At 41.2% G+C, this 27,671-nt stretch overlaps 1 protein-coding gene across 3 annotated transcripts in view; it reads right to left on the reverse strand.

The window, feature by feature from the left end:
• Nucleotides 1–327: 327 nt before the first annotated feature.
• LOC101611842 (cytochrome P450 2C18) overlaps nucleotides 328–27,671 on the reverse strand; it is a 28,210-nt gene continuing 866 nt past the window's right edge. The window contains exons 2-9 of one of the 3 annotated variants that reach the window (XM_045154780.1): nucleotides 26,581–26,743; nucleotides 26,251–26,400; nucleotides 20,722–20,882; nucleotides 17,711–17,887; nucleotides 14,262–14,397; nucleotides 8,345–8,532; nucleotides 2,283–2,424; nucleotides 328–654 (exon numbers count right to left, since the gene is read on the reverse strand). In XM_045154780.1, the coding sequence (XP_045010715.1) occupies nucleotides 473–654; nucleotides 2,283–2,424; nucleotides 8,345–8,532; nucleotides 14,262–14,397; nucleotides 17,711–17,887; nucleotides 20,722–20,882; nucleotides 26,251–26,400; nucleotides 26,581–26,743 (1,299 nt within the window). In that variant the 3' untranslated portion in view covers nucleotides 328–472. Of the gene's footprint in view, nucleotides 655–2,282; nucleotides 2,425–8,344; nucleotides 8,533–14,261; nucleotides 14,404–17,710; nucleotides 17,888–20,721; nucleotides 20,883–26,250; nucleotides 26,401–26,580; nucleotides 26,744–27,671 lie in introns of all 3 variants that reach the window. The other 2 variants (XM_045154773.1, XM_045154787.1) reach the window with 2 other exon arrangements.

Raw genomic sequence — 27,671 nt, forward strand, 5'->3', positions numbered from 1 at the left:
GAAGAGCTGATCTGCCCTCTCTTCTTAATCCCATTCTATGTATAGAATCATTATGACAACAAGCATGGCTTCCTGAGACTCTATTTCCTCTTATTTCTTACCTGCATTATACTCAAAAGAAGAAAAGCCTAATAACTGGCCCAGTAATTAATGATGGCTTTTATTTAGAACATACAGAGGGATAACTAAATTATCGTATTCTAATCCTTTTGCTTCTTAACAGAAATTACATACTAGAGTCATGGCATCAGGTAGTATTAGCTTTGGGTGTTCAAAGTAAGTGTTACTAAATATAAGAAGAGCAGATAGAATTGTGCGTTGGCCAACAGAACCATCCTAATGTGCACTGGATAATCAGTGGATATTGAGAGAATGGGGACACATGAGAGAAAGCACTCATAATACAAGGAAGGAGGTGGACAGTGTCCTCATGGAGAAACAGTCGCAGGTGACAAGATAGGCATTCTGCCTTTCACACAGGAATGAAGCGAACCTGGTACAGAGGTGGCACATGGCCAAACCCATTGAAAATTGGGGTGATGTCAATGTTCTCTGTACCAATAACAGGCTTCAGGCTAAAATTCTGTAAAATGGTGGTGAGGAACAAAAACAACTCCACACGAGCCAGGCCCTCTCCTGCACACATCCGCTTTCCTGAAATTAAAAAAAAATACAGATTCATGCCTAAAGCATTACACTGTGAACCATAATGAAAAGATGCAATAAACAGTTGATGAGTAATTAACTAGGCACGTAGATGGAAGCCCCCACCCCAGCTGGAAGGATGGTTGGACAGAGAGATGTGCCGGAGATCATTCAATGTCCTGGCACCCTTCCCTCACCAAACCCTTGTTAGTTGTTGGTCACAACTTCAGTACCACCCCACAGTAAAACTGCTCTTCTCACTTACCAAGTTGACCTTAACCTGTTTCTAGAAATAAGTCCACATTGCTTGTCTGTCGGGTTAAAGGAACAGGGCTTAAGAGACACAGGTATCATTGTCCTTTGTACCTCTGGCATAAGAAATGGCCACATTTTTTATCCCTAGTGTATTTCAGAATCACCTGTCTTCACATGCCACTCCCTCACATGAAAACTTTAAACAGAAACTGGATATGGTAGCACATGGTTGCCTGAAGCAGTTGATCATCAATTTAGATCACCCTGGGGTACCTGAGACTGTAGCTCAAGATCCCTGCCTGTCCTATGAAATAAGTTCTGAACACACCTTCACATTTTGCTCCATGCCTGACGTCAATCCCACCTTCCATTCCTCACACCCTGCTCTCACATCATCGCATGAATCCTATGCCCTGACTTATTTTGCCTCTCTGCTAAACTACGAGCTCTTTAAAGGAAAGGCTCCATGTGCACATCTTTATAAGTACAGCTCCAGATCCAACATCAAAATCAAACCCTATAGCAGAAGATGACAGACTCCGTGTGCAGAGACTCAATACATACAATTTAGCAGTGAGATTGAATAATACAAGGTGAATTGTCACTAGCAGAGGAAGATTGAGGTGATCTGGAATCACTGCAGAGTGTCCTTCCACATGCCCAATGTCTGTCTCAGCCTGCTTGTAGTTTGTAGGGTCTGAACTTCCATGTCTATGGAAAATATCCTCTCTCCTGTACTCCATTTCTTCCATAAAGTACCTTGCTTTCGCTTTCCTTGCTCTCTGCTACCTATGAGCCAGTTAACTTTCCTTAACTTGTTAGAATGTATTTGAGTATAAATAAAAGAAAGTGAGCAACTTTCCTCTCTGAGCTCCCCAGAAACCCGTACTTGCTCCTCTCACAGTCCTAGACCTACCGGATTGCCGTGAGCTGTGTTCTCACTTAGGAGTGAGTCGCTTAAGAGTGCCTGACATTCTGTAGGTTACTGGCATTCCCAGGGCTGTCTTGGAATGAGGGACTCCACAGGGGATATTCAATAATAGTCTTAGATACCTTTGTCATGTAGGTGAGGAAACTCTAAATGAGGTTCACTTCTAAGAGGAGCACCTGCACAGCTTAGTTACAGATCTTGAGGTCAAATTCAATCGATCTATATATACTGCAGCTTGACTTTCTCGAGTTGGAAAAACTGTGATCCACACGATGCAAAGCTCCCTTAATGTAGTCAACTAAATAGGATGGATCACAGTCAGGTAAAGTGCGGGGCCATGGAAGTGGTACTCCCTATGATGTGCAAAGCCCAAACGCGGCAGCCCCAGAGAAGGCAACATGGAAGTTATTTTGTCTTCCAAAGTACAAATAGAAATGAATTGCTATATTACCTGCTGAGAAAGGCAAAAAGTAGTCACTTTTCTTAAAGTTGCCACTCTTGTCCAAAAAGTGGCCAGGGTCAAACTCCTCTGGGTTTGGGAATTCTTTGTCATTGTGCAGCACAGAAGACAGAGATGTTACTACAGTGGTACCCTGCAGGGATAGACAGACAGACAAAACAGAAACTGTGAGACATACTGGAGGTTGCCCAGCCTAATCTCTGTGATTTCTGGATAGGGTTACCGGGTCCAAAGAAGAGCAGTGACATTTCCACACAACTAGGCAGAGTGATAACAGAGATGAGGCTAAGGCCCGAAGCACTGGTTTGGCTACCATGATTTCTGCTAGCAGTTGAAGGACTGAGCACTTGGGAAATTTGGTGTTGTACTTTCTGAATTTACTAGAGTTATCACTGAGCTTGGACTCCGGGGTCTATCCTCACCTGTTGTTGTATTTCATTACCTCAGTTTTCACCCAACTCATGTCAATTATGGTTAAAAATGAAAGCCTATGTTCACTCTTGAAAAGTTGGGAGAACTTAGAATACTTTCATTTAAGTTTTTGTTATATGAAAATCTTTTGTAAGTAATGACAACTTCTGGAATAATATGAATAGGTAGATTAATACCTATTGAGTACTTATTGAGATGTAATATATGCTTCCTATCATTTAAAAATGTGGGGGAAATGTTTAAAGAAAAAAAGGACTTGGGCTAGAGAGATGGCTTACTGGTTAAGACACTTGCCTTCAAATCCTAAGGACACAGGTTCAATTCTACAGGTCCCACATAAGCCAGATGTGCATGGTGGCACATGCATCTGGAGTTTGTTTGCAGTAGCTAGAGGCCCTGGTGTGCCCACCCCGCCCCACCATCTCAAATAAATAAATAAAATAAAATCAGAAAAAATAATTTAAAGGACTGAAGCGAATGCCCAGTGGTTAAAGCCACTTGCTTGTAAAGCAAGATGCACAAAGTGGTACATGCATCTGGAGATTGTTTACAGTGACAGGAGGCCCTGGTGCACCCATTCTCTCCTCCTTGTCACTCCCTCTCAAATAAAAAATACTTATTTTAAAAATGTGGGGAACGGGGATGTGATGGAGAATGAAATTTCAAAGGGGAAAGTGGGTTGAGGGAAGGTATTGCCATGGGATACTTTTTATAATCATGGAATATGTTAATAAAAATTGAGATAAATAAATAAATAAATAACATGGGGAACACATCATCACAGATGAATCCTATCTTAAAAGCACAGGAGAAACAAAACTTAAAAAAAAATTTCAGAACAATTCAAGTAAATTATTCGGAAATAGGATGCTTAGGCAAAGATTTTTCAATGCTAAAACCAGTTTAGTTTTTCGAAAAATAGCATGTTCATAACTTCAAGTTCCATTCTAATATATACATATATATGTCATCTGAAAATTGAGTCTCAGTAACGGAATGATCTGGAAAACACTCGGGTACAAAATGTGAACCTAAGCATCAACAGTGGAACAATAAGTTGCCTCAAGCCACAACCTGAAGTAACACATTGAATATCATCTATGTAATGTCCTTGTGCAAATCACATAATTGGATTCTAATCTCCAAGGTAATTTTTCACAAAAAAAAAAAACAAACATAGGAAAAGTTCACATGACAGTTCCATTGAGTCTTTGGGGAAAAAAAAGAGTATCTGATGCCAGGCATGGTGGCACACACCTTTAATCCCAGCACTTGGAAGGCTGAAGTAGAAGGATCACTATGAGTTCAAGGCCAGCCTGGGATTACATAATGAATTTCAGGGCAGCCTGGGCTAGAGCAAGACCCAACCTCAGAAATAAAAATAATGATAAAATAAAAAGTATCAGCATATCAAAATGAATCAAAGAGAATATATTTCTTTTGAAGAAATAAAGAGATATGGCAATTAAATTGAAGACTTATTCCTTCATTTCACTATAAGTTCTCACCAGAAATGCTATAAAATATATCTTAAAATATCTAGAGAAAATTTTTTTTATTTTGTTTATTATCTATCTATTTATTTATTTGAGAGCGACAGACAGAGGGAGAAAGAGGCAGAGAGAGAATGGGTGCACCAGTGCCTCCAGCCACTTCAAATGAACTCCAGACGTGTGCACCCTCTTGTGCATCTGGCTAACGTGGGTCCTGGGGAATTGACCCTCGAACTGGGGTCCTTTGGCTTCACAGGCAAGCGCTTAACCACTAAGCCATCTCTCCAGCCCAGTCCAAGGTCTTTTAACTGAACCATAATACACACATAAATAAATAAAAACAAAACCTTGATGGCACAGAATAAACACTCACGCTGCAAAAGATGGCATTGGGCATAGCAAAGAAATATTCACCTAATACAAGTTTTAAACAGGGCAAACATCAAACTCTGTAGCTCCAAGTCCAACAACTCTAGCCAGTGACAAGTCTTAAAGTCCATTAATTCTAAACAGCAACAAGTCTCTGGAGTTCCAATTCTGCCCCTCCAGCTAGGCTACTCACAGTCTTGAAAAACTTCATCTGGGGCCAGAAGCTTTCCTTCGTAGCCATCTCGTAGTCCTGGCATCTCCACCAGGTCTCCACCGCAACCCACAGTCCATCCTCACAGCTTCATCGGGTCTCCATGCAGTCAACCCAGCAAACCTGCTTCCCACGACCCAGGGCCATTTCCAAAACACAAGAGTGTGTTGCAAATTCAATAACCTCTCTTTCCTGCATTTCTTATACTTCACCATACCAGGTAGGGTGCCAATTTGTCAGATCTTGAAGAATAGGACACTCCTTAAGCATTCAGGCCCCTTCAAAAGACTCTCCATTCTTTCTGTTGTCCCACTGCAGGTCAGCTGGCCCGTTCTCAATGGTTGTAATCTCTCATACAATTGCAGCTGAACAGGCAGCAGTTTGGGCCCAAAGATTTCATTTTTTCTGTGCCATATCCCTCTGCTCACACCAGTCCATTTCTATGCAATGCAACCCTTCACAAGTTCTCAGGACATGAGCATAACAGCAAGCCTCTCACAAAAACTGCTTTTAGCACAGTCCAAGCAAAGCTCTTTCTCACCCTCATAAGCCAAACCTCACGGTCCATAGTTTTTACTGCATTCAGGTCTTTCAGTTCGGACCACAATAGTTCATCAAGCTGTACTTACACCACTACAAGGCATCTCTCAGAGTTCTTTTTTTTTTTTTTTATGACAACCAACTTTTTATTATTTTTATTTATTTATTTATTTATTTGGGAGAGAGAGGAAGAGATAGAAGAGGAGAGACAGAGAGAATGGGCATGCCAGGACCTCCAGCCACTGCAAACAAATTCCAGACATATGTACCACCTTGTGTATCTGGCTTACATGGGTCCTGGGGAATTGAGCCTGTGTCCTTTGGCTTTGCAGGCAAATGCCTTAACCACTAAGCCATCCTGCCAGCCTCCAGTCTTTTTTTATTTAATTTTATTCATTTATTTATTTATTTTTGCAAGCAGAGAGAGAGAGAAAGAAGAGAAAAAGAGAGAATGGGTGCACCAGGGCCTCTAGCCACTGCAAATGAATTCCGGATGTATGAGCCCCCTTGTATATCTGGCTTACAGAGGAATTGAACCTGGGTCCTTTGGCTTTGCAGGCAAACGCCTTAACCACTAAGCCATCCCTCTAGCCTCTCAGTTCTTAATATATAGCAGGAAATTTTTGTTCTTAGGAGATACATTATAAAGTATTTAGATATGAAATGTGATATATTAGGTATAAACAATTTCACTTATTATATACATACTATATACTCACGAATATACACATATCCATTTTAAATATTTTGATTGTATATGAAAGTATCCTTAATGAAAAGTTGGAGAGAAACAGCTTGCTTATAACTTTGTGATATTTAAGATGTACAATTTAATTTTAAAGCACTTTTACATATTACTAGCTTAAATTTTTTCTTGAATATTTGAAAAAAAAGTTGAGCTAGGGAGATGGCTTAGCAGTTACAGACACTTGCTTGCAAAACCTGCCAGCCCAGGATCAATTCCCAAGCCACTCACATAAAGCTAGAGAGAGGAATTTGTTATCAGCAGCAAATGAACTTAGCATGCTCATGCACACATGCACTCAAATAAATGATTTTTGTTGGATTGTTTTGTATTTTTATGGGGGTGGGGAGAATTGGCATGCCAGGGCCTCTAACCACTGCAATCAAACTCCAGATGTGTGTGCCATCTTGTGCACATGCATGACCTTGTGTGATTGTGTTACCATGTGCACCTGGCTTATGTGGGATCTAGAAAGTCCAACATGAGTCCTTAGGCTTCACAGACAAGTGCCTTAACCACTAAGCCACTCTCCAGCCCTTTCTTTTAGTGTTTTTTTTAAAGGTAGGGTCTTGCTCTAACTCAGGCTGACCTGAAATTCACTCTGTAGTCTCAGGCTGGCCTGGAACTCAAAGTGAACCTTCTACCTCTGCTACCCAAGTGCTGAGATTAAAAGCATGTGCCACCACACCCAGCAATAAATAATTCTTTAACGTTTTTATTGACAGCTTCCACAATTATAGACAATAAATCATGATAATTCCCTCTCCACTCACATTTTCCCTTTCAAATCAAAAAATAATTTTCAATGTCATTGTTTTCAGCAGCAAGGGACCCTAGCATGCCCATACATGCATGCACATAAATAAATAAAATTTAAGTGTTACTCCAAAATACAAACAAAGATATATTTTCAGCAAATGATTCTGGGACAAATGGATATTTATGAAGAAAAATAATAACATGGTAAAAGCTATAATTATATCACACAACTAATGATCTTTTTAAAATATATTTTTGTTTACTTGCAAGTAGAGCAAATGTGAGAGAGAATGTGCATGTCTGCAAGAGAGAGGAAGAATGGAATAGGCATACTGAGGCCTCTAGCCACTACAAATGAACTGCTGATGTGTGAGCCACTTTATGCAGCTGGCTTTATGTGGGTACTGGGGAATTGAATCCAAGCCTTCAGGCTTTTTTAGCAAGCGCGTTTAACCACTGAGTCATCTCTCTAGCCCTAAAATAATCTTTTAATATGTATTTATATTTATAACAATAAAAATAGAAATAAAGTCAGATGTGGTGGCACACGCCTTTAATGCCAGCAGCGAGGAGGCAAAGGTAGGAGGATTACTGTGAGTTGAGGCCAGCCTGAAACTACATATTGAATTCCAGGTAAGCCAGGACTAAAGGTACATCCAACCTCAAAAAAAACACAAAAAATAAGTAAAATAAAAGAGACCCAGTATAAAAGGATGGAAAAAATATATTCCAAGCAAACAGAAACAATAAATAGGCAGGGGTGGCTGTACTGGTTTCTGACAAAATCAACTTTAAACCAAAAGTAATCAAAAGAGATGTTTTAAAAAGGCACTTCATACACATTACAGAAATAATTCAACCAGAGCATATTACCATCATGAAAAATAAGCATGTAATTTGAGCAGACACACAATAAAATAAGACTCATGAATGGCCAATCAACACATTTAAAGGAACCAAACATTTCTTGATTATTTACCAAGAAAACTGAATTCAAAATGTAAAAGCTGTCATCAAAGTGAAAACAGTACAATGTCATTAACATAGCATTCATACAAGTTTTCCACTTCTCTCCCCTCATGTTGGTAGAGGGGAGCCAGACTGTGAATTTGGGAACTTCACGTGCACTGAGATGCAGTGCACAAGAAACAAGCTTACTGTCACAGTTGTCTTCTCATGGATGGGATAACTACTCAACCAGAAGCAGATTATAGGACGAAATGGTTTATTTCAAATTTACAGATTCTAGGAAAAGCATCACCATGGCAGAATAACCTGGTTCACTTCATCAAACAACCACAGCAGGGAGAAATAAAACAAAGAGTCAGTACCAGCCAGCACAAGCTGAGTCAGGACACACCACACCTAGTAAGGCTGGACTCCAGATCCACCCCAGCGACCTCCTCCAGCAAGGCTCCACCTGCTGAAGACTAAGTAGGGAGCTTGACCTTAATCAAAAATACCTAAGGCTATAGAGACATTACATTCAAACCACCACACTTACCTTGGGGATGACGTAGTTTCTGAATTTAGTATCACAGGTCACTGAATGGGGCAGGTTCATGGGAATAAGGTCAATGTACCTCTGAATCTCATGTACTACGGCATCTGTGTAGGGCATGTGACTCCTGTCCTGCATGCAGGGACTCCGGTCTCTGCCAACTACACGGCTGATCTCTTCCTGGACTTTAGCTGATAAGATAATGAGAAATGATAGAATAAGAGAAAAGTGGTATATCAATTCAATACTGCATGGAACACAATGAAGGAATCCCAACAGCACTACTAAGGCCCCAAGCACATATAGACCTGCTATAGGTACATATAACTCCCCTACAACTAATATAAATATATTATATATAATCCAAATATGTCATCAATACACATAGAAGTGATGAAATGCTTCCTTATATAAAAATTTTATACATATGAACTGAAGAAATTATTTTCCCTTTAGAAAAAAACAGAAAATAAGAATATCATACTAGGGCTGGAGAGATGGTTTAGCGGTTAAGCGCTTGCCTGTGAAGCCTAAGCACCCCGGTTCGAGGCTTGGTTCCCCAGATCCCACGTTAGCCAGATGCACAAGGGGGCGCACGCGTCTGGAGTTTGTTTGCAGAGGCTGGAAGCCCTGGCGCGCCCATTCTCTCTCTCTCCCTCTATCTGTCTTTCTCTCTGTGTCTGTCACTCTCAAAGAAATAAAAAAAAAAAGAATATCATACTAAATTAGCATAACATGTCAGGATTAAATTTTAGTAAAAAAGCTACATGCATATTTGGGTTTCTGCTGTGTGTGTGTGTGTGTGTGCAATTTGCGATGGTATCTTTATTTTCCTCATATGCCAAAGACATTCACTTTTAAATATTCCAAATATGCCAAGTTTCTTGGCAATTTATGTTCACATTAGTAAATAATGAGCATTTCTAATGCTTGATTGAAGCATTTATAGACTATTTCTAAAGGTCCCTAATGAGCCAGACATGGTACTTCACACTTATAATCCTAGCATTCAGAAAGATGAGGTAAGGGCTAGAGAGATGGCTCAGTGGTTAAAGGTGCATTCTTGCATAGCTTTCCACACTGGGTTTGATTCCCCAGTACCCTCATAAAGTCAGATAAACAAAGTGGCACATGTATCTGGCATTCATTTACAGCACCAAGATGCCCTGGTATATTCTCTCTCTCTCTCTCTCTCTCTCTCTCTCTCTCTCTCTCTCCTTGCAAAAAATATATATATTTTGGTATTTTGAGGTAGGGTCTCACTCTAGCCCAGGCTGACCTGGAATTCATTATGTAGTCTCAGGGTTGCCTCGAACTCTTGGTGATCCTCCTAATTCTTCCTCCCATGTGCTGTGATTAAAGAAGTGCGCCACCATGCCCAGCTTAAAAAATATTTTTAAAAATAAAAAAATTGGGCTTGACAGATTGCTCAGTGCTTAATGCACTTGGCTGCAAAGCCTGACTACAGGATCAATTACCCAGTACCCACGTAAAGCCAGATGCACAAAGTGGCAAATGTGTCTGGAGTTTGTTTGCAGTGGCTAGAGGCCCTGGCACACCATGTCTCTCTCTCTCTCTCTCTCTCTCTCTCTCTCTCTCTCTCTCTCTTTCTCTCTCTCTCTCTCTCTCTCTCTCCCTCCTCTCAGTTTGCAAATAAATAAATAAATAAATAAATATTATTTTAAAATATTTTAGGGCAAGCCAGACGTGATGGCACACACCTTTAATCCCAGCACTCATGAGGCAGAGGTAGGAGGATCGCTGTGAGTTCAAGGCTACCCTGAGACTACATAGTGAATTCTAGGTCAGCCTGGGCCAGAGTGAGACTCTACCTCAAAAAACAACAACAAAAAAACCGATATAAATATATACACACACATACATACATATATCTGGGCTAGAGAGATGGCTTAATGATTGAGACATTTGCCTGCAGGGCCTGATGACCTGAGTTCTATTTCCAAGTACCCACATAAAGCCAAATTCAGGGCTGGAGGGATGGCTTAGCAGTTAAAGGCACTTGCCTGCAAAGTCAAAGGACCCAAGTTCAATTCCCTAGGACTGACATAAACCAGACGAAAAAGGTTGTGCATGCATCTGTATTCATTTTCAGTGGCTGGAGACTCTGACACGCCCATTCTCTCTGTGTTTCTCCTCTCTCCATTTACAAATAAATAATAAAATAACAAAGATTTAAAAAATAACAAAGAGCTGAGCGTGGTGGCGCATGCCTTTAATCCTAGCACTCAGGAGGCAGAGGCAGGAGAATCACTGTAAGTTTGAGGCCACCCTGAGACTACATAGTGAATTCCAGGTCAGCCTGGGCCACAGTGAGACCCTACCTCAAAAAACCAATAAATAAATAAATAACAAAGAGCCTGGCGTGGTGGTGGATGTCTTTAACCCCAGCACTCAGGAGTAGAAGTTTCCCTGTGAGTTCAAGGCTAGCCTATGACTATAGAGTAAGTTCCAGGTCAGGCTGGGCTAGAGTGAGACCCTACCTCAGGAGAAAAAAAAAAAAAAAAAGGAAAGAAAGAAAAGTTATAAACTAAGAGACAAGGAAAATGATTATGCAAATATAAAGAGGACAATTTAGTAAGAGGAAATAACAGCTCCAATATGTATGCACCCAAATCAAGGTACCTGAGTACATAAAACAAATATGAGAGAGGTAGAGTAGAGCACAATAGTAGAAGACTTTAACACCCTGTTTTCAGCACTGGAGCATCCAAACAGAAAGCCAATAAAGGAAGAGTAGGGTTAAGTTGCACTCCAAACCAAATATACCAATAGACCTTAACAAAACATATCTGAAAAACAGACATTCTTTTCATCAGCACATGGAAAATTAACCAGGAAAGGTCACGTGACTAGTCACAAAATAAATCTCAACATATTTGTAAAACCTGAAATCATAGGCTGAGAATGTAATGTGGTAGTAGAATACTGGCTTAACAAGTGCAAGGATACCCAGAATGAAAGAGAAAGCAAAGCCGGGTGTGGTGGCGCACATCTTTAATCTCAGCACTCGGGAGGCAGAGGTAGGAGGATCACTGTGAGTTCGAGGCCACCCTGAGACTCCATAGTGAATTCCAGGTCAGCCTGGGCTAGAGTGAGACCCTACCTCGAAAAACCAAAAACAAAAAAAAAAGAGGAAGCAAGGGAGAGAACTTATTCTTGAACAATTAATGGGTAGAAGGTGAAATAAAAAATTGAAATGGGAGCTGGAGGGATGGCTTAGAAGTTAAGGCTTTTGTTGGCAAAGCCAAAGGACCCAGATTCAATTCCCCAGAAGCCACATAAGTCAGATGCACAAGGGGGCACACACATCTGGAATTCAGTTGCAGTAACTGGAGCCCTGGCACGCCCATTCTCTCTCTTTCTCTCCCTCTTTCTCTCTGTCAAATAAATCCCTTCACTCAGGAGATCAATTCAAGGCCAGCCTGGGACTACTGAGTCTCAGGTCAGCCTGAGGAGGTACTGTGAAATTCTACCTCAAAAAAAAAATAAAGTAAAATAAATAAAAATGGAAGTTTATAGCAACCAACTACATAAGAAAAGCAAAAAAAAAAAAAAATGCATGAAGGTGTAGCTCAGTGGTAGAGTGCTTGCCCTGGGTACAATCCCCAAAATTCCACCTCCCCCCAGAAAAAAAAAGAAAATTAGAAACAGTGAGGAGAGAGAGAAGAACGGAAAGATGAAGAGAGGAGGAGAGGGGAGGGGAGGGGAAGAGGAAGGGAAGGAAAGGGGAGGGGAGGGGAGGGGAGGGGAGGGGAGGGGAGGGAAGGGGAGGGGAGGGAAGGGAAGGGGAGGGAAGGGAAGGGGAGGGAAGGGAAGGGGAGGGAAGGGAAGGGAAGGAGAAGAGGAAGGGAAGGAGAAGAGGAAGGGAAGGAGAAGAGGAAGGGAAGGAGAAGAGGAAGGGAAGGAGAAGAGGAAGGGAAGGAGAAGAGGAAGGGAAGGAGAAGAGGAAGGGAAGGAGAAGAGGAAGGGAAGGAGAAGAGGAAGGGAAGGAGAAGAGGAAGGGAAGGAGAAGAGGAAGGGAAGGAGAAGAGGAAGGGAAGGAGAAGAGGAAGGGAAGGAGAAGAGGAAGGGAAGGAGAAGAGGAAGGGAAGGAGAAGAGGAAGGGAAGGAGAAGAGGAAGGGAAGGAGAAGAGGAAGGGAAGGAGAAGAGGAAGGGAAGGAGAAGAGGAAGGGAAGGAGAAGAGGAAGGGAAGGAGAAGAGGAAGGGAAGGAGAAGAGGAAGGGAAGGAGAAGAGGAAGGGAAGGAGAAGAGGAAGGGAAGGAGAAGAGGAAGGGAAGGAGAAGAGGAAGGGAAGGAGAAGAGGAAGGGAAGGAGAAGAGGAAGGGAGGGGAGGAGAGAGGAGGGGAGGGGGAGGAGGGGAGGGGAGAGGAGGGGAGGGGAGGGAAAGGGAGGAGAAGGGAAGAGAAGGGAGAGGAAGAGAAAATATGTTAAATAACCTGCTGCTACATCTAAAAGAACTAGAAAAAAAAAGAATAATTACTAGAAGGAAAGTAATAATAAAAGATCAGAAGTAAGTGAAATAGCCTGCAAAGCCAAAGGACCCAGGTTTGATTCCCCAGGATCCATGTAAGCCATATGCACAAGGTGGTTTATATGCAGAAGCTGAAGGCCCTGATGAACCCATTCTCTCTCTCTCTCCCTCTTTCTCCTTCTCTCTCAAATAAATAAATAAATAATTTTTTAAAACTCTAGAAGACACAAATAAATAAAATGATAAAGGGAAACATTGCAACTGATGCCACAGAATACAAGAGATCATTAGAGATTATGAAGAATAATCATATGCCAACAAATTTGATAATCTAGAAGAAATAACTATCCAGAAAATATATAACCCACCAAGATTGAATATGGAAAAGGCAGAAAGCTTTAATAGACCAAGCCGGGCATGGTGGCAAACGTCTTTAATCCCAGCACTCGGGAGGCAAGAGGTAGGAGGATCGCTGTGAGTTCAAGGCCACCCTGAGACTATATAGTGTATTCCAGTTCAGCCTGAGCTAGAGTGAAATCCTACCTTGAAAATCAAAAACGAACCAACAAACAAAAAATTTTAACAGACCAATAACAAGTAATCAGATTGAGTCATTAAAAAATAATATTCCATCAAAGGAAAGCTCAGGGCTAGATGACATCAATGCTGTTATGCCAAACACCTAAAAGACACTTAATGATTCTTCTTGGGGAAAAAAAAAAATGACAAGAAGGAATTCTTACAGGCTCATTCTATGTGGCCAGCATTCCACTGACACCTAAACGCAGATGAGGATGAGAGAGAGAGAGAGAAAGGAGGGAGGAAAAGAAGGAGGTAAGGTAGAAGTGAGGGGAGATTAACTGCAGTTAATGTCCTTGATGAACTTGTCTTATTTTTTATTTCTTTATCATAGTTACATGAATTACAGCCAAGGGCACACAAATTTCAACAATGGGGCTTTCTGAGGCGCCCAGGAGAGAGGGGAGCAGTAGCATCTGCCAGCATCTGTGGGCTTCGCTGCTCTCGCGCCCATTCTCTCTCTGTCTCTCTCCCTCTCTGTGTCACTCTCAAATAAATAAATAAAAATGAACAAAAAATATTTAAAAAAAAAAGAAAAGCAAGACTCTGGGGGGCTGGAGAGATGACTTAGCAGTTGAGGCATATGCCTGTGAAGCCTAATGACCCCAGTTCGATTCTCCAGGTCCCACGTAAGCCACAGGCACAAGGTGACACATGTGTCTGGAATTCATTTGCAGTGGCTAGAGGTCCTGGTGTGCCCATTCTCTCCCTCTCTCCCTCTCTCTCTCTCTCTCTCTCCCTCTCCCTCTCCCTCTCCCTCTCTCTCTCTCTCCCTCTCCCTCTCTCTCTCTCTCTCTCTCTCTCTCTCTCTCTCTCTCTCTCTCTCTCTCTCTCTCTCTCTCACATACCTGTGACATGCGGGCGCTTCAGCAGGAGCAGGAGCCCGTAGCGCAGGGTGGTGCTGGTGGTTTCCGTGCCAGCTGCAAATGTGTCAGTTACTGTAGCCAGCAAGCTCTCCATAGTGAACTCAGACTGCCCATTGTGCTTTTCCTAGAAATTATGTAGCATTCTAATTATTTCAGTTTGCCAGCATATTTAACTATATATGACAAAATAGCTTAGGTTGAAAGATTAAAAAAAAAAAATGGGCCAGAGAGATGGTGTAGCAGTTCAGCGCTGGCCTGTGAAGACTAAGGACTGTGGTTCGGGGCTCAGTTACCCAAAACCCACGTTAGCCAGATGCACAAGGGGGCGCACGCGTCTGGAGTTCGTTTGCAGAGGCTGAAGACCCTAGGGCGCCCATTCTCTCTCTCTCTCTCTCTCTCTCTCTCTCTCTCTATCTGCCTCTTTCTCTCTCTGTCATTCTCAAATAAATAAAAATAAACAATTTTTTTTAATTTAAAGGCTAAAAAATACACAAGACTATAGTTTAAAAATATACCAACTATACAGTATAACAGAAAATGTTATATACATATTATATATATATATATACATATTATATATATTATAATATTATATATTATATATAATCTTTTCTTTTAATATTAAAATTTATTTTATATTTATTATAGCAAGTTACTCTGTTTTATCTGCTGGCCCCAACTCCTGTTACCCTGGAGACCCTCCTCAGTGAGGTTACAGTATTCACTGAAGGATCATGAAGGCCTCAGTCAGTCCTGTGAAGCAGCAGAGAGCCATGCCTCAGGATATTCCTGCTCGCTATGGATATACCCAATCTTTATTTCCCGTCTCCCTCAGCACCTGCTTGCTTCAAGGGTTCATTTTCTAGTCACATTTGTGCCTAAGTTGCCTGTGCAATTTATTTCTTGTCAATGACATATATGTGTAACAGACTAATGCTGTTTTCTGTCATCCTACTCTGAACACTTACATTACAAGAGAAGTGGTAGAGATATGTCACCTTGGAACATGCGCATTTGAATGTCAAGATGAAACAGGGGATGGGGAAGTGCTCAGTGGTTAAAGGCACTTTTTTACAAAGCCTGTTGGTCCAGGTTCAATTCCCCAGCACCCACATAAAAGTGGATAGGCACTTGTTTGTAGAAAAGCAAGACTCGGGCTGGAGAGATGGCTTAGCGGTTAAGTGCTTGCCTGTGAAGCCTAAGGACCCCGGTTGGAGGCTCGATTCCCCAGGACCCACGTTAGTCAAATGCACAAGGGGGCGCATGCGTCTGGAGTTCGTTTGCAGTGGCTGGAAGCCCTGGCGCGCCCATTCTCTATCTGTCTCTCTCCCTCTCTCTCTCTGTCACTCTCAAATAAATAAATAAAAATGAACAAAAAATATTAAAAAAAAATAAAAAAAGAAAGGCAAGACTCGGGGGGGGGGGGGCGGCTGGAGAGATGACTTAGCAGTTGAGGCGTATGCCTGTGAAGCCAGTTCGATTCTCCAGGTCCCACATAAGCCACAGGCACAAGGTGACACATGTGTCTGGAATTCATTTGCAGTGGCTAGAGGTCCTGGTGCACCCATTTTCTCTCTCTCTGTCTCTCTCTCTCTCTGTCTCTCTCTCTCTCTCTGTCTCTCTCTCTCTCTCTGTCTCTCTCTCTCTCTCTCACACACACACATACATACACATAAATAAATAAAAATAAATAAAAGTAAGACTCTGGCATGCCCATACACACACACACACACAATGTTAAAAATGTTTTAAGAAGCTGAACATGGAGGTGCACACTTTTAGTCCCAGCACTCAGGAGGCAGAGATAGGATCACTGTGAGTTGGAGGCCAACCTCAAACTAGAGTGAGTTCCTGATGAGCCTGGGCTACAGATGAGACCCCACCTCAAAAAAAAAATATTTTAAGCAGATGAATATCAGGGTAGACATGTATCTCTGAGGTAAAGCATTTCGCCTAGCATACATATGACTCTGGCTTTAAAGCCCAGCACCATATACATGCACATATATAAGATGATGATTCATGTCTTCAAACATAATGATAAAAATGACAAGTGCCTGAGTCCATGATGTTTCAAGACTACTGTGCTAACTCTAAGCTAAAGGACATGAAACACCTTGCATGTGAGATAAGTAAATACACCACATGGCAGAGTCAGTGCTAACTGGGCTTTAGTTGAATGCACATACAATTATAATTAATACAAATGATACACAAACACAATTTGATTTAATATACATGGGTAAATTTGAGCAAAACCTTAAAAGTTGTTATACTTCAGAATCCAAAAAATCCAGGCATGGTGGCACACACCTTTAATCCCAGCAATCAGGAGGCAGAGGGAGAAAAATCACTGTGAGTTTGAGGCCAGCCTGAGACTATGTAGTGAATGCCAGGTCAGCCTGGGTTAGAGTTAGTCTCTACCTCAGAAAAGAAAGAAAGAGAGAGAGAGAGAGAGAGAGAGAGAAAGAAAGAAAGAAAGAAAGAAAGAAAGAAAGAAAGAAAGAAAGAAAGAAAGAAAGAAAGAAAGAAAGAAGGAAAGAAAGAAAGAAAGAGACAAAGGAAGGAAGGAAAGAAGGAAGGAAGGGAGGGAGGGAGGGAGGGAGGGAGGGAGGGAGGGAGGGAGGGAGGGAGGGAGGTAACGAAAGAGAAGTGTGCCATTCTTGGAGTGTAATATAAGTAATGTGACAGACTCAGGTGCTCCCTATTCCTATCGCCCCCCCACACACACACACACCATTGTGTACACCAGATAAAAATCTGTTCCTATACTGATTCCCTTTAAGAGAGATTCGGAAGCAAGAGAAGAGGTCCCTAAATAGTGTCCAACTGAGAAAGCATCCACATCTGACAGGTGGGAAAAGCTGCTGCTCATCTGGGCCCTAACCTTATTCTGAACATTATGCCACACAACCTGAAATGAATCCTCGATGTTCAGAGGAAGAGAAGATTGCCATCACAATTATAACATCAAACTTAGAGACTCCTCACAGTTTGGCTCTAAATTCACTAACTCTGGGGGTGAAAGAAATCCAAGAATCTTTCTAAAATACAAGAGAAAAGCACATCAGGGACTTTTCAGCTATCATCCACTCATAAGAAGAGGGTGAAGTCAAAGGACGCCATTGCTCCCTGAGAAGGCCTTGTTAAATCACAGTCAACTGCTGAACTTTATCTGAAATAAGAAGTTAACTTTCTAATTCACCTGATATATGTATTCTCCTTCTCGGATAAACTGTTAGTATCTAAAAATAAATGCCCATGTATGCACTAATTCTATTTAACCATTTAGTTTTAAATCTTCCACGGTGGTTAGTCCAGAGCCATGCACACACTAGGTTATTAAAATCTTTAGCAAGTGTTTCTTTCCTGACCTGCTGCACATCCACAGTAAGAAAGTAACAAATGCAAGCTAACAATTAACACGTTACCTGTTCCATTTTGATCAGGAAGCTATCAATGAAGTCCCGAGGATTACTGGTGTCCAGGGATTCTTGGTGCTCTTTTACTTTCTCCAAAACATAACTTTTTATACAGGCAAAATTTTTAAGTATTGTGTTATGCGTCCCTGGTAAATATTTGATGATAACAGGGAAAGCATGGCAGACCTTAAAGATTAAAAAACATTTATTTAATTTGGGGCTGGAGAGATTGCTTCGTGGTTAAGGCATTTGCCTACAAAGCCAAAGGACCTCAGTTTGATTCCCTAGGACCCACATAAGCCAGAAGCACAAGGGGGCACATACATCTGGAGTTCATTTGCAGTGGCTGGAGACCCCCTGGTGCACCCATTCTTTCTCACTCTCTCTCTTTCTCTCTCTCTCTCACTCACTCACTCTGCCTCTGCCTCTTTCCCTCTCTCAAATAAATAAATAAAACATAAACAAGTGTATTAAATTTGAAACATTTAATAAGGACATGTGAATACTATAAGCCACTGCTAGTTAAAAACTGGGATTAGAAAATTGCACTCCAGGGCTAGAGAGATGGCTTAGCGGTTAAGCACTTGCCTGTGAAGCCTAAGGACCCCGGTTCGAGGCTCAATTCCCCAGGACCCATGTAAGCCAGATGCACAAAGGGGCGCATGCATCTGGAGTTCATTTGCAGTGGCTGGAGGCCCTGGCGCCCCCATTCTCTCTCTCTCTCTCTCTGTCACTCTTAAATAAATAAAAATAAACAAAAAAATTTTAAAAAAAAAGAAAGAAAATTGCACTCCAAGCAATTACATTTATACCCATTTATTAATGCAACTCTCACTTTGTGTTAAAGAAGCTTTTGTTTTCCAATAGCAGTGACCATTAGTGTGACCCAAAACTCACAATAGTGCTGAGAAGAAGTGACAGTGGAGTGTTAAGCACAAAGTGGGACATCTGTATCACACCATCCAAATCTTAGGGACCATTGTAGGAGAGGTGGCAGAAAAATTTTAAGAACCAAAGGAAGGGGAAGAATGCTGTCTTTCGGACACAAAGTGGCCTTGATATTCATAACCTCAGTGGCCGATGCTACCTTCACAAGACCTGAATAATACAGAGGAATGGGATAATATCAAAATAGAAGAAAAAAAAAAGACTAGCTGGAAAGAAGAAATTCAGAGGAGGAGGGATTTGGGAAGGGGAAAGGGAGAGTGGTGGTAAGGGACTGTGATCATGGAATCTTGTCTATATTTATGGAAGTTGTCAATAAGAAGTTTTTAAAAAAATAAAAATCTGTGTTCTATCAAAAAATAAAAAAACCTGGAGTGAGGATGGAGGAGATACTTCAGTCACTAAAATGCTTGCCTTGCCTGAGTCCAATTCCCTGGAACCCACATTGTAAAAGCCAGGATAACCAGAGGACGGGGAGGAGCACTTTGCAACACTGACTTCTGGCCATGAAGTAGAAGTTGCATTCATAACCTCATAACGTCTGTCATTACTGTGTAAGACCTGCAAAATATTGGACCCACCAATAAGGGACTCAATGGAAGGGAACAGGGAATGGAGGACAAGCGGTAACAGGAGGGGGTTATGATCAAAATATGTTATACACATGTATGAAAATTGCCAATAAAAGAGGTTTGTTTTTTTTTTAAGCGAGGCATGGTGATGAACACTGTAATCCAAGCACTAGGGAGGAGACAGGCAGATCCCTGGGGTTCACTTCCCTGCTAGCCTAACCTACTTGGGAAGCTCCAGGCCAGTGAGAAACCCTGTCTAAAAACAAAAGAAGAAAGAAGAAAAAGAGGGAGGAATGAGAGAGTGAGAAAGATAGAAAGGAAGGAAGGGAAAGAGGGAAAGAAAGAGAGAGGGGGGCTGGAGAGATGACTAAGTGGTTAAGGTACTTGCCTGCAAAGCCTAAGGACCTCAGTTCGATTTCCCAAGACCCACGTAAGCCACATGCACATGGTGGCACATGCATCTGGAGTTTGTTTGCAGTGGCTGGAGGCCCTGACATGCCCAGTCTCTTACTCTATGTTTCTCTCTCGCTCTCTCTCACTCACACACACTCAAATAAATAAATAAAAATTTTAAAAATGAGAGAGAAAAAGAAAGAAAGAACAAAAGGAAGGAAGGAAGGAAGAAGGTGGATGGCTTCGGAGAAATAACACTCAAAGTTATCCTCTGTCCCAACATGAACACATGTACCTGTCCACACAAGATAAAATAAAACGAAATTATGGTGGTACACTCCCTTAATCCCAGCACTCATGAGGCAGAGATAAAGGGATCACTGTGAGTTTGAGACCAGCCTGAGACTACAGAGTGAATTCCAGGTCAGCCTAGGCTAGAGTGAGACCCTATTTTGAAAATAAATAAATAATAGGGTGAATTGTAAAAAAGACTCCAGCTTAAAGAGGAACAAGGGAATGTATATGATGAATATAAAGGGATCATCATGGTGACAGAGACTGGAATAAACTGATCATGTGATCAAAGATAAGAACTCTGTATTCAAGTGTTAATTTTAGAGTATTAAAGTCCCTTTATGTCTACTCTCTCATTTTACCTACAATCAAACTACAGAAAGCATGAATTGCTATGATCTACATCTTACATATGAGGAAGGAGGTTAAGGAAATTTGGGCAGCCTGAGCTGGAGCCCAGAGCCCTGAAAAATGTCCACTCATACTGGTATATTCAAAGAGCTATGAACATGTCTAAGATGGGCCACAGGCTGGGAAAGCCCTGAAAAGCCAGGTGCGGTGCCTTTGATCCCAGCACTTGGAGAGGTAGAAAGACAACAGAGTGAGTTCCAGGCCAGCCTCAGCTAGAGTGAGAAACTACCTAGAGAAAAAAGTAAGGATTTGAAAATGCCTCAAGCTTTTGCCTCTGCAGAATTATAGGCTGTGCTTAACAGCAAGTAAAAATAATATAGTAAGATATATCCTGGTACAGAGCCAGTCTGGAGGTAATTTTCCCTCCCTCTATCCCTTCATTAGGAAGGGAGCCTTTGACCTCACCTGGATCCATGGAGTGCTCAAGAGTCTGAAGTTTTCATTTAATTTTTCCATCAAGTTGAGAAAATTCTGGTCATTATAATCAAAACGCTTATGGAAAATAATGGAGCAGATCACATTGCAGGGAGCACAGCCCAGGATAAAGGTGGGATCACAGGGTGAGCCTAAAGAATGGAAATATTAAAAATTACTGTTCATCACAGAAGCAAAGAGAAACGTGACTCTTCAGATTTTAAACTTCAGATTTTAAAAATTACTGTTAATCTATGCACATAAAACATTTTGTCTTTGACAAACACATGAAAAGGTAATTTTAAAACCCCATAGTAATAATGACCTGGAAACTCCCTCTCGGCAAGAACTTCAGTATCCTGAAAATCAACACACTCCCTCTTCTCAGATCTGACATAATCATTCCATCCTACTTTGGTTTATAATGGTGATTCAAATGCTCTGTTAACATCATTGCCTTTGTTTGCACAATTATGGCTCAAAGTAACTGTTATTTCTGAGAGCAAGAGAAAAAATGTGAAGGAGTGCCATTTTAAAACACATAATACTGCTAGGCAAAATGGCCCACCTCTGTAATCACAGCACTTGGCAGGGGTAGGCAAGAGTATTGAGAATTCTAGGTCAGTCTGACTACATAGTGAGTTCTAGCCTAGCCAGGACTAATGTCAAAGCCCTTGTCTCAAAAAAAAAAAAAAAATTAATGATTAATAGTTATAAACATAGAATCATACCTTTCTAGAAAGCTTTATACAATTAATATAAGAAACAAAATAGCACCCTGAAAACCTTTTATATATAATGAATAGTTAAAGACTAAAGAGAGAAAGGGCTCAGGAAATTTGTGTACTTGTTGGAACAAATGTAAGAAGCCATTAATATTATGTGTTTAAAACTTATAAAAATAAAAACAGCCATTTCTAGTGGTGCAAGCCTGTAGTCCCAGCGACTCAGGAGGCTGAGGCAGAAGATTACAGGTTCAAGACCTGCCTGGGATAGAGTGAATTGAAGTCCAGCTTGGACAGCTTATGGGGACCTTGTCTCAAAATAAAAAGTAAAGCCAGAGCCCAGTTTGGTTGTGCATGGCTTTAAGTTCAAGGCCAGCCTGGAGCTACAGAGTTCCAGATCAGCCTGGGCTAAAGTGAGATCCTGCCTTGAGCAAAAAAAAAAAAAAAAAAAAGTGAAGACATGGCTGAGGATACAGCTCAGTGGTAGAGTATTTGCCTTGCATGTGCAAGGCTGTAGATTCAGTTCTCAATGCCATGAAAAAATGAAAATGACCATAAATTATTAGAAAATAGATTTCCTAAAAGTTAAATAAACAAGTTTATTTCTTATTTAATCTATGTACAATGCAAACAAAAAAATTAAATAGAGTCCTTCCATTTCTTTATTTCAATACTGTAAAGAAAAAAAAATAAAGAATTTCATGCCACAGGAAAATAGTGATTATCATCACTAAACAGATCCTACTTTTAATTTATTTGAATGCAGACTGCTCTCTAGTGGAATTATAGGTTATTGCTGTACATAACTGAGCAGAATACTGTTGTAAATGTTTTGTAATTTATTTATTTATTTATCTGAGAGATACAGACAGATATATAAAGAGAAACAAAATATAGTTGAGTGTGGTGGCATACTTGAAAGACAGAGTTAGGAAGATCACTGTGAGTTTGAGGCCACCCTGAGACTGCAGAGTGAATTCCAGGGCAGCCTGGGCTAGAGAGACCCTAGCTCAAAAATACAAAAAAAATAAAAGCAGTGTATGGGTGCACCAGGGCCTCTTGCTACTGCAAATGAACTCCAGACATATGCACCACATCTGGCTTTCACATGGGTACTGGAAACTCAAATTAGGGATTGCAGTCTTTGCAAACAAGCATCTTTAACTCTGAGCTATCTCCTCAGCTCTGTTTTTTTAGTTTATCATTTTGGTCAATTCTATCACTTCATAAAAATTTAATAAAGCGAAAAGCCGGGCGTGGTGGTGCACGCCTTTAATCCCAGCACTCGGGAGGCAGAGGTAGGAAGATCGCCGTGAGTTCAAGGCCACCCTGAGACTACATAGTGAATTCCAGGTCAGCCTGAGCCAGAGTGAGACCCTACCTCGAAAAACAAAAAAAAAAAAAAAAATTTAATAAAGCGGAGAAAGTGTTTTTTTGCCAATGTTAAACAAAATTGATCTAATTAAATCATTAATAAAATTTCAATGTGAAAAGCACACAAATTCACATCAGATGTAATTAAGAATGACAACTAAAGAGCTAAAAAGGGCTGGAGAGATGGTTTAGTGGTTGAGGTGGTTGCTTGCAAAGCCAAAGGATCCAACTCTCCAGGACTGCATTCAGGTCTTGCAACTCTGACCAGAATAGTCCACCTAGCTATATTTGCAGCACTGCAAGACATCTCTTAGGCCAAGGTTTTAAATCCTCTTGAAAATCAGCTCCAAAAGGCCAAAGGCACATAGTCAGGTGTCTAACAGCAACCCTATTTCTTGGTACCAACTATACTGTTGCAGTCAGGTTCATATTGCTGGCAGAAATCACCTAAGAGCAGCTTGTGAGGAAAAAGGTTTATTTTGGCTTACAGAGTCGAGAGGAAGCTCCACATTGGCAGAGGGAAACGACAACATGAGCAGAGAGCAGACATCACCCTCTCGCCAACAACAGGTAGAAAAAAGCAATAGGAGAGTGTGCCAAGCACTGGCATGGGGAAACTGGCTATAATACCCATAAGCCCATCCCCAACAATACACTGCCTCAAGAAGGCACCAATTCCCAAATCCTCATCAGTTGGGAGCCTAGCACCCAGAACACCTAATTTTATGGGGGACACCTGAATCAAACCACTACAACTATGTAGTCTCAGGGTAGTCTCAAACTCACAGTGATCCTCCTATTCTGCTTCCCAAGTGCTAGGATTAAAGGCATGTTCCACCATTCTGGCCACCTATTTATTGATTTTGAAAGCATATTGTGTGGAAATTATGAGAAATCCCACAAGAGAAGCCTTAACTGTACTTAGGCCACACTTCTTTTTTGTACTAAATGTTTGGGAAAATTCTTTCCAGCCTAGGAGTTGGGAGATAATTTGGATTTATTAATTTGTGAGTGGGGGTGAGGTACACAGCAAAAGACTGATCAATCTTGCCTTTCACTTCATTTATAAGAGATATGTAAGTATCAGGATGATTAGAATCCAAGCTGAAAATTACACTTATTATAATAAAACACTTCATAGATGAATAAAACCAAGAGTAGGGAAGGAGTAAAAAAAATATCACTAATGTTTCAATTCTAAGTACAGCTTTGTTTGCAGTGGCTGGAGGCCATGGCATGCACATTCATTCTTTCTTTCTATCTGCCTCTTTCACTCTCTCTGTCTTAAATAAATAAATAAATATTTTTTGATTGGTGTAAAGAGTTAAAATAGTTGAAATTTAATTTAAGAAATCACTTTATAACTTCCTAATTTGGAATGTGGAAGATTATGATATTTTAGAAGTTTTCTTAAACTATCTAAAACAGGGTCTTGAGTGATGGCCCAGTGATTAAAGGCACTTGTTTGCAAAGCCTGCCAACCTGGGTTCAGTTCCCCAGTGCCCATGTAAAGCCAGATACATAAAGTGGTACATGTGTCTAGAATTCATTTGCAGTGGCAACAGCCCCGTGTACCAATTCTCTCTCTCTCTTTCTCTCTCTCCCTCTCCTTACAAGTAAACAAATAAAAAAAAATTTCTTTTGGTTTTTTGGATTTTGTGGGGGTTTTTTGAGGTAGGCTCTCTCTCTAGCCCAGGCTGACCTTGAATTCACTATGTAGTCTCAGGGTGGCCTTGAATTTATGGTGGCAATCTTCTTACCTTTGCCTCCCAATGCTAGCATTAAAGGCGTTTGCCACCACGCCCAGCGAAAATATTTTTATAAATATATGTACAACAGGTGGCTAGGGAAATGGCTGAATAGATGAAGTGCTTGCTGCTCAAGTATGATGTTGCAGTCAGGTTCACATTACTGGCAGAAAACACTCGATCAAGAGCAACTTGTGGGGGAAGAAAGGTTTATTTTGGCTTACAGACTCAAGGGGAAACTCCATGATGGCAGAGGAAAAAATGGCATAAGCAAAGGGTGGACATCACCTCCTAGCCAACATCAGATGGACAACAACAGGAGAGTATGCCAAACACCAGCAAGGAGAAGCTGGCTATAACACCCATAAGCATGCCCCCAACAATACATGGCCTCCAGGAGGTTTCAGTTCCCAAATTGCCATCAGCTGGGGACCCAAGCATTCAGATACCTAAGTTTATGGGGGACACCTGAATCAAACCTCCACATTTGGGAAGCAGAGTCAGATTCCCAGCACTCATGTAAACGCCATGCTGCCATGGCAAGCCACCTGCAATCATAACATTTGGGAAACAGAAATAGGGGACCTCCAAGACAAGACAGACACCTAACAAGCTTTGGCTTTCAGTGACAGACTCTACCTAAGTAAATAAAGTGTAAAGTGATTAAATAAGACACATGATATCAACCTCTGTTCTCCACATGCACAAAAACTTGTGTATTCACACACATATGAACAACAGATGCACACACATATATAGACCTCACACACAAATGCAAACATATATGTAAAATAACATAGTATGTATAATGGGTGGCATTAACTATCTCCAGCTGACATTTTGGGTTTTTTGTTTTTGTTTGTGGTTTTTCTTTCTCTTTTTTTTTTTTTTTTTTAAGGCAGTGTCTCACCCTAGCCCAGGCTGACCTGGAATTCACTATGTAATCTCAGGGTGGCCTTGAACTCCCAGCAATCCTCCTACCTCTGCCTCCCAAGTGCTGGGATTAAAGGCTTGCGCCACCACACCCAGCTTTCTAGTTCTATTTTTTTATTGTTTTTTTTTTCAGCTGACATTTTAAAAACAATTATTGATTAATAAGGAAATCATAATTGCTGAGGGAATATTAACAGTGCCTACGGACTAAAACCCATTAGGGCTAAACACCATTGCTAGTGAAAACTGGAGGCCTGGCCTTGAAGGAATCACCAGGCATGTTAGCCAGCGTGGCTAATGCTGAAAAACAGACCAATTAAATGAAAGTCTGGATCATTTGTTTCATGTTCCAGAGGGGAGTAGCGAGTCATTACATCCATTCCATCTGGCAGACATTTTCCAGGGGAATGTTCTGAAATAGTGAGCCCAAAATTATGCTATAGGAAAAGCATTGCCCTTTAACAACTTGAAAAGTGAGATTATATCCTTCTTTCTGTATGACATAATTGTTTGCAAACAAAGCACAGACTAGAATTGATGACTGCCTACACCCTCACTGTACGTGGGTGTACAAACACCAAAGGCAGAGACAAGCTCCCATGCTTCTGTGTATCATACCATCCCTCCCTCACAAGAGGACTAACAATGGCTAACCTCAATGCAAGTCGTGGCCAGTCCTCAGATGTTTTGCAGGATGTCATTAGAGAAGAGAACAGTCAGTGATATTAATAGGTACCTACCATTGGTTTTCCTCAACTCCTCCACAAGGCACCGGGCTTCCTCTTGAACACAGTCCTCAATGCTTCTCTTCCCCATGCCAAAATTGCGCAAGGTCATGATAGAGAAGCGTCGCATCTCCTTCCAGCTCTTTCCATTGCTGAAAATAACTCCTGTCAGAGTGGGAAATAGAAATGAGTAAGAAAATCACAGATAAGGAAGGAGAAACTGGCAAGTGACAGCCACATGGATGGCCAAGATGTGCTTAAGGAGAGCTTCAAATCTCATCCTTGTGACCATGACCCAATGCACGGCCCACACATACATGTACACGTTTGCACACACATGCTTACCAAGACCGTTATTCACTCTTTCAGCCACTGGGAAGCTTCCTCTTCCAGAAAACTCCTCCCCGTGATCAATCAGAGCTTCCTTCACTGCTTTATAACCATGCAACACCACAGTGGGCTTCATACCAAAATAGAGAGTAAACACGGGGCCATAGACTTTTGAGAACTGGAAACAGGGAAGAAGATGTAAGTAATAGCAAAGGAAGTCAGCATTCTGCTCACATGCTGACCATCACTCGCTGATACTATACCAGTTTGGTTTTTCTGTCAAACACAACTGCCAAAGTTGCTGGATTTTATGAACAGACAAGATGGTGATTGTTACAGAAAGTGCCTAGAAAAGAGGTAGCAGTATTTTATCACTTTGAGCCTTACAACTTAAATATTACTCTCCTATAAATATATGTTGTATCATTCCATGATTTCTGACAGTGACAAGCCAATGACATACAGGATGACGCCTATTTGACAGGAAATTATGAGAGAAACATGATTCACACTGTCACAACTAATCAATACCTCAAGCCATGTTTACTCACTGTCTTACAGGAAAGGAGGCTGAAGTTCAAGGAAATTCAAAGTCATTTCTATAACTCCTGGATTATAAACAGAATATCCAAATCTGAGACCTTCTTAGTGGCTCTCTGATACCAGAGCAATTTACCAGTCCCTGGTGCCCACAAAACAAAGTACTAGTTGCCATTGATCTCCTCCTGAGCTATTCCTAGGAGTGCCTGTGAAAAATATTAGAAAATGACATCATTTTAAATCCCCCAGGTGATTCTTCTGGCTATTCCAGTCTGTGATCCTCTGGTGGTGTTAACTCAGAGACAGAGGGCAGGAAGTGTCAGAACACGCAGCATCCCGTGGCAGGAGAATTGCTTCCTGCTAAGCGTGCATATGTCACTGGCAACAGCTTTGTGCAGAGCCCAGAAACACTGCACCCACCCAGTTGTCCCTCAGCAATCCTTCCTTCCATTCATATATGGGTATTGAAGAATCACAGATACTTCCTCAGCATAAACATAATTTGCTTCTTTTTTTGTTTGTTTGTTTGTTTGCTTGTTTGTTTCAAGGTAGGGTCTCACCGTAGG

Source organism: Jaculus jaculus, chromosome 1 (genome assembly GCF_020740685.1).
Source record: "Jaculus jaculus isolate mJacJac1 chromosome 1, mJacJac1.mat.Y.cur, whole genome shotgun sequence".
Lineage (NCBI taxonomy): Eukaryota > Metazoa > Chordata > Mammalia > Rodentia > Dipodidae > Jaculus > Jaculus jaculus.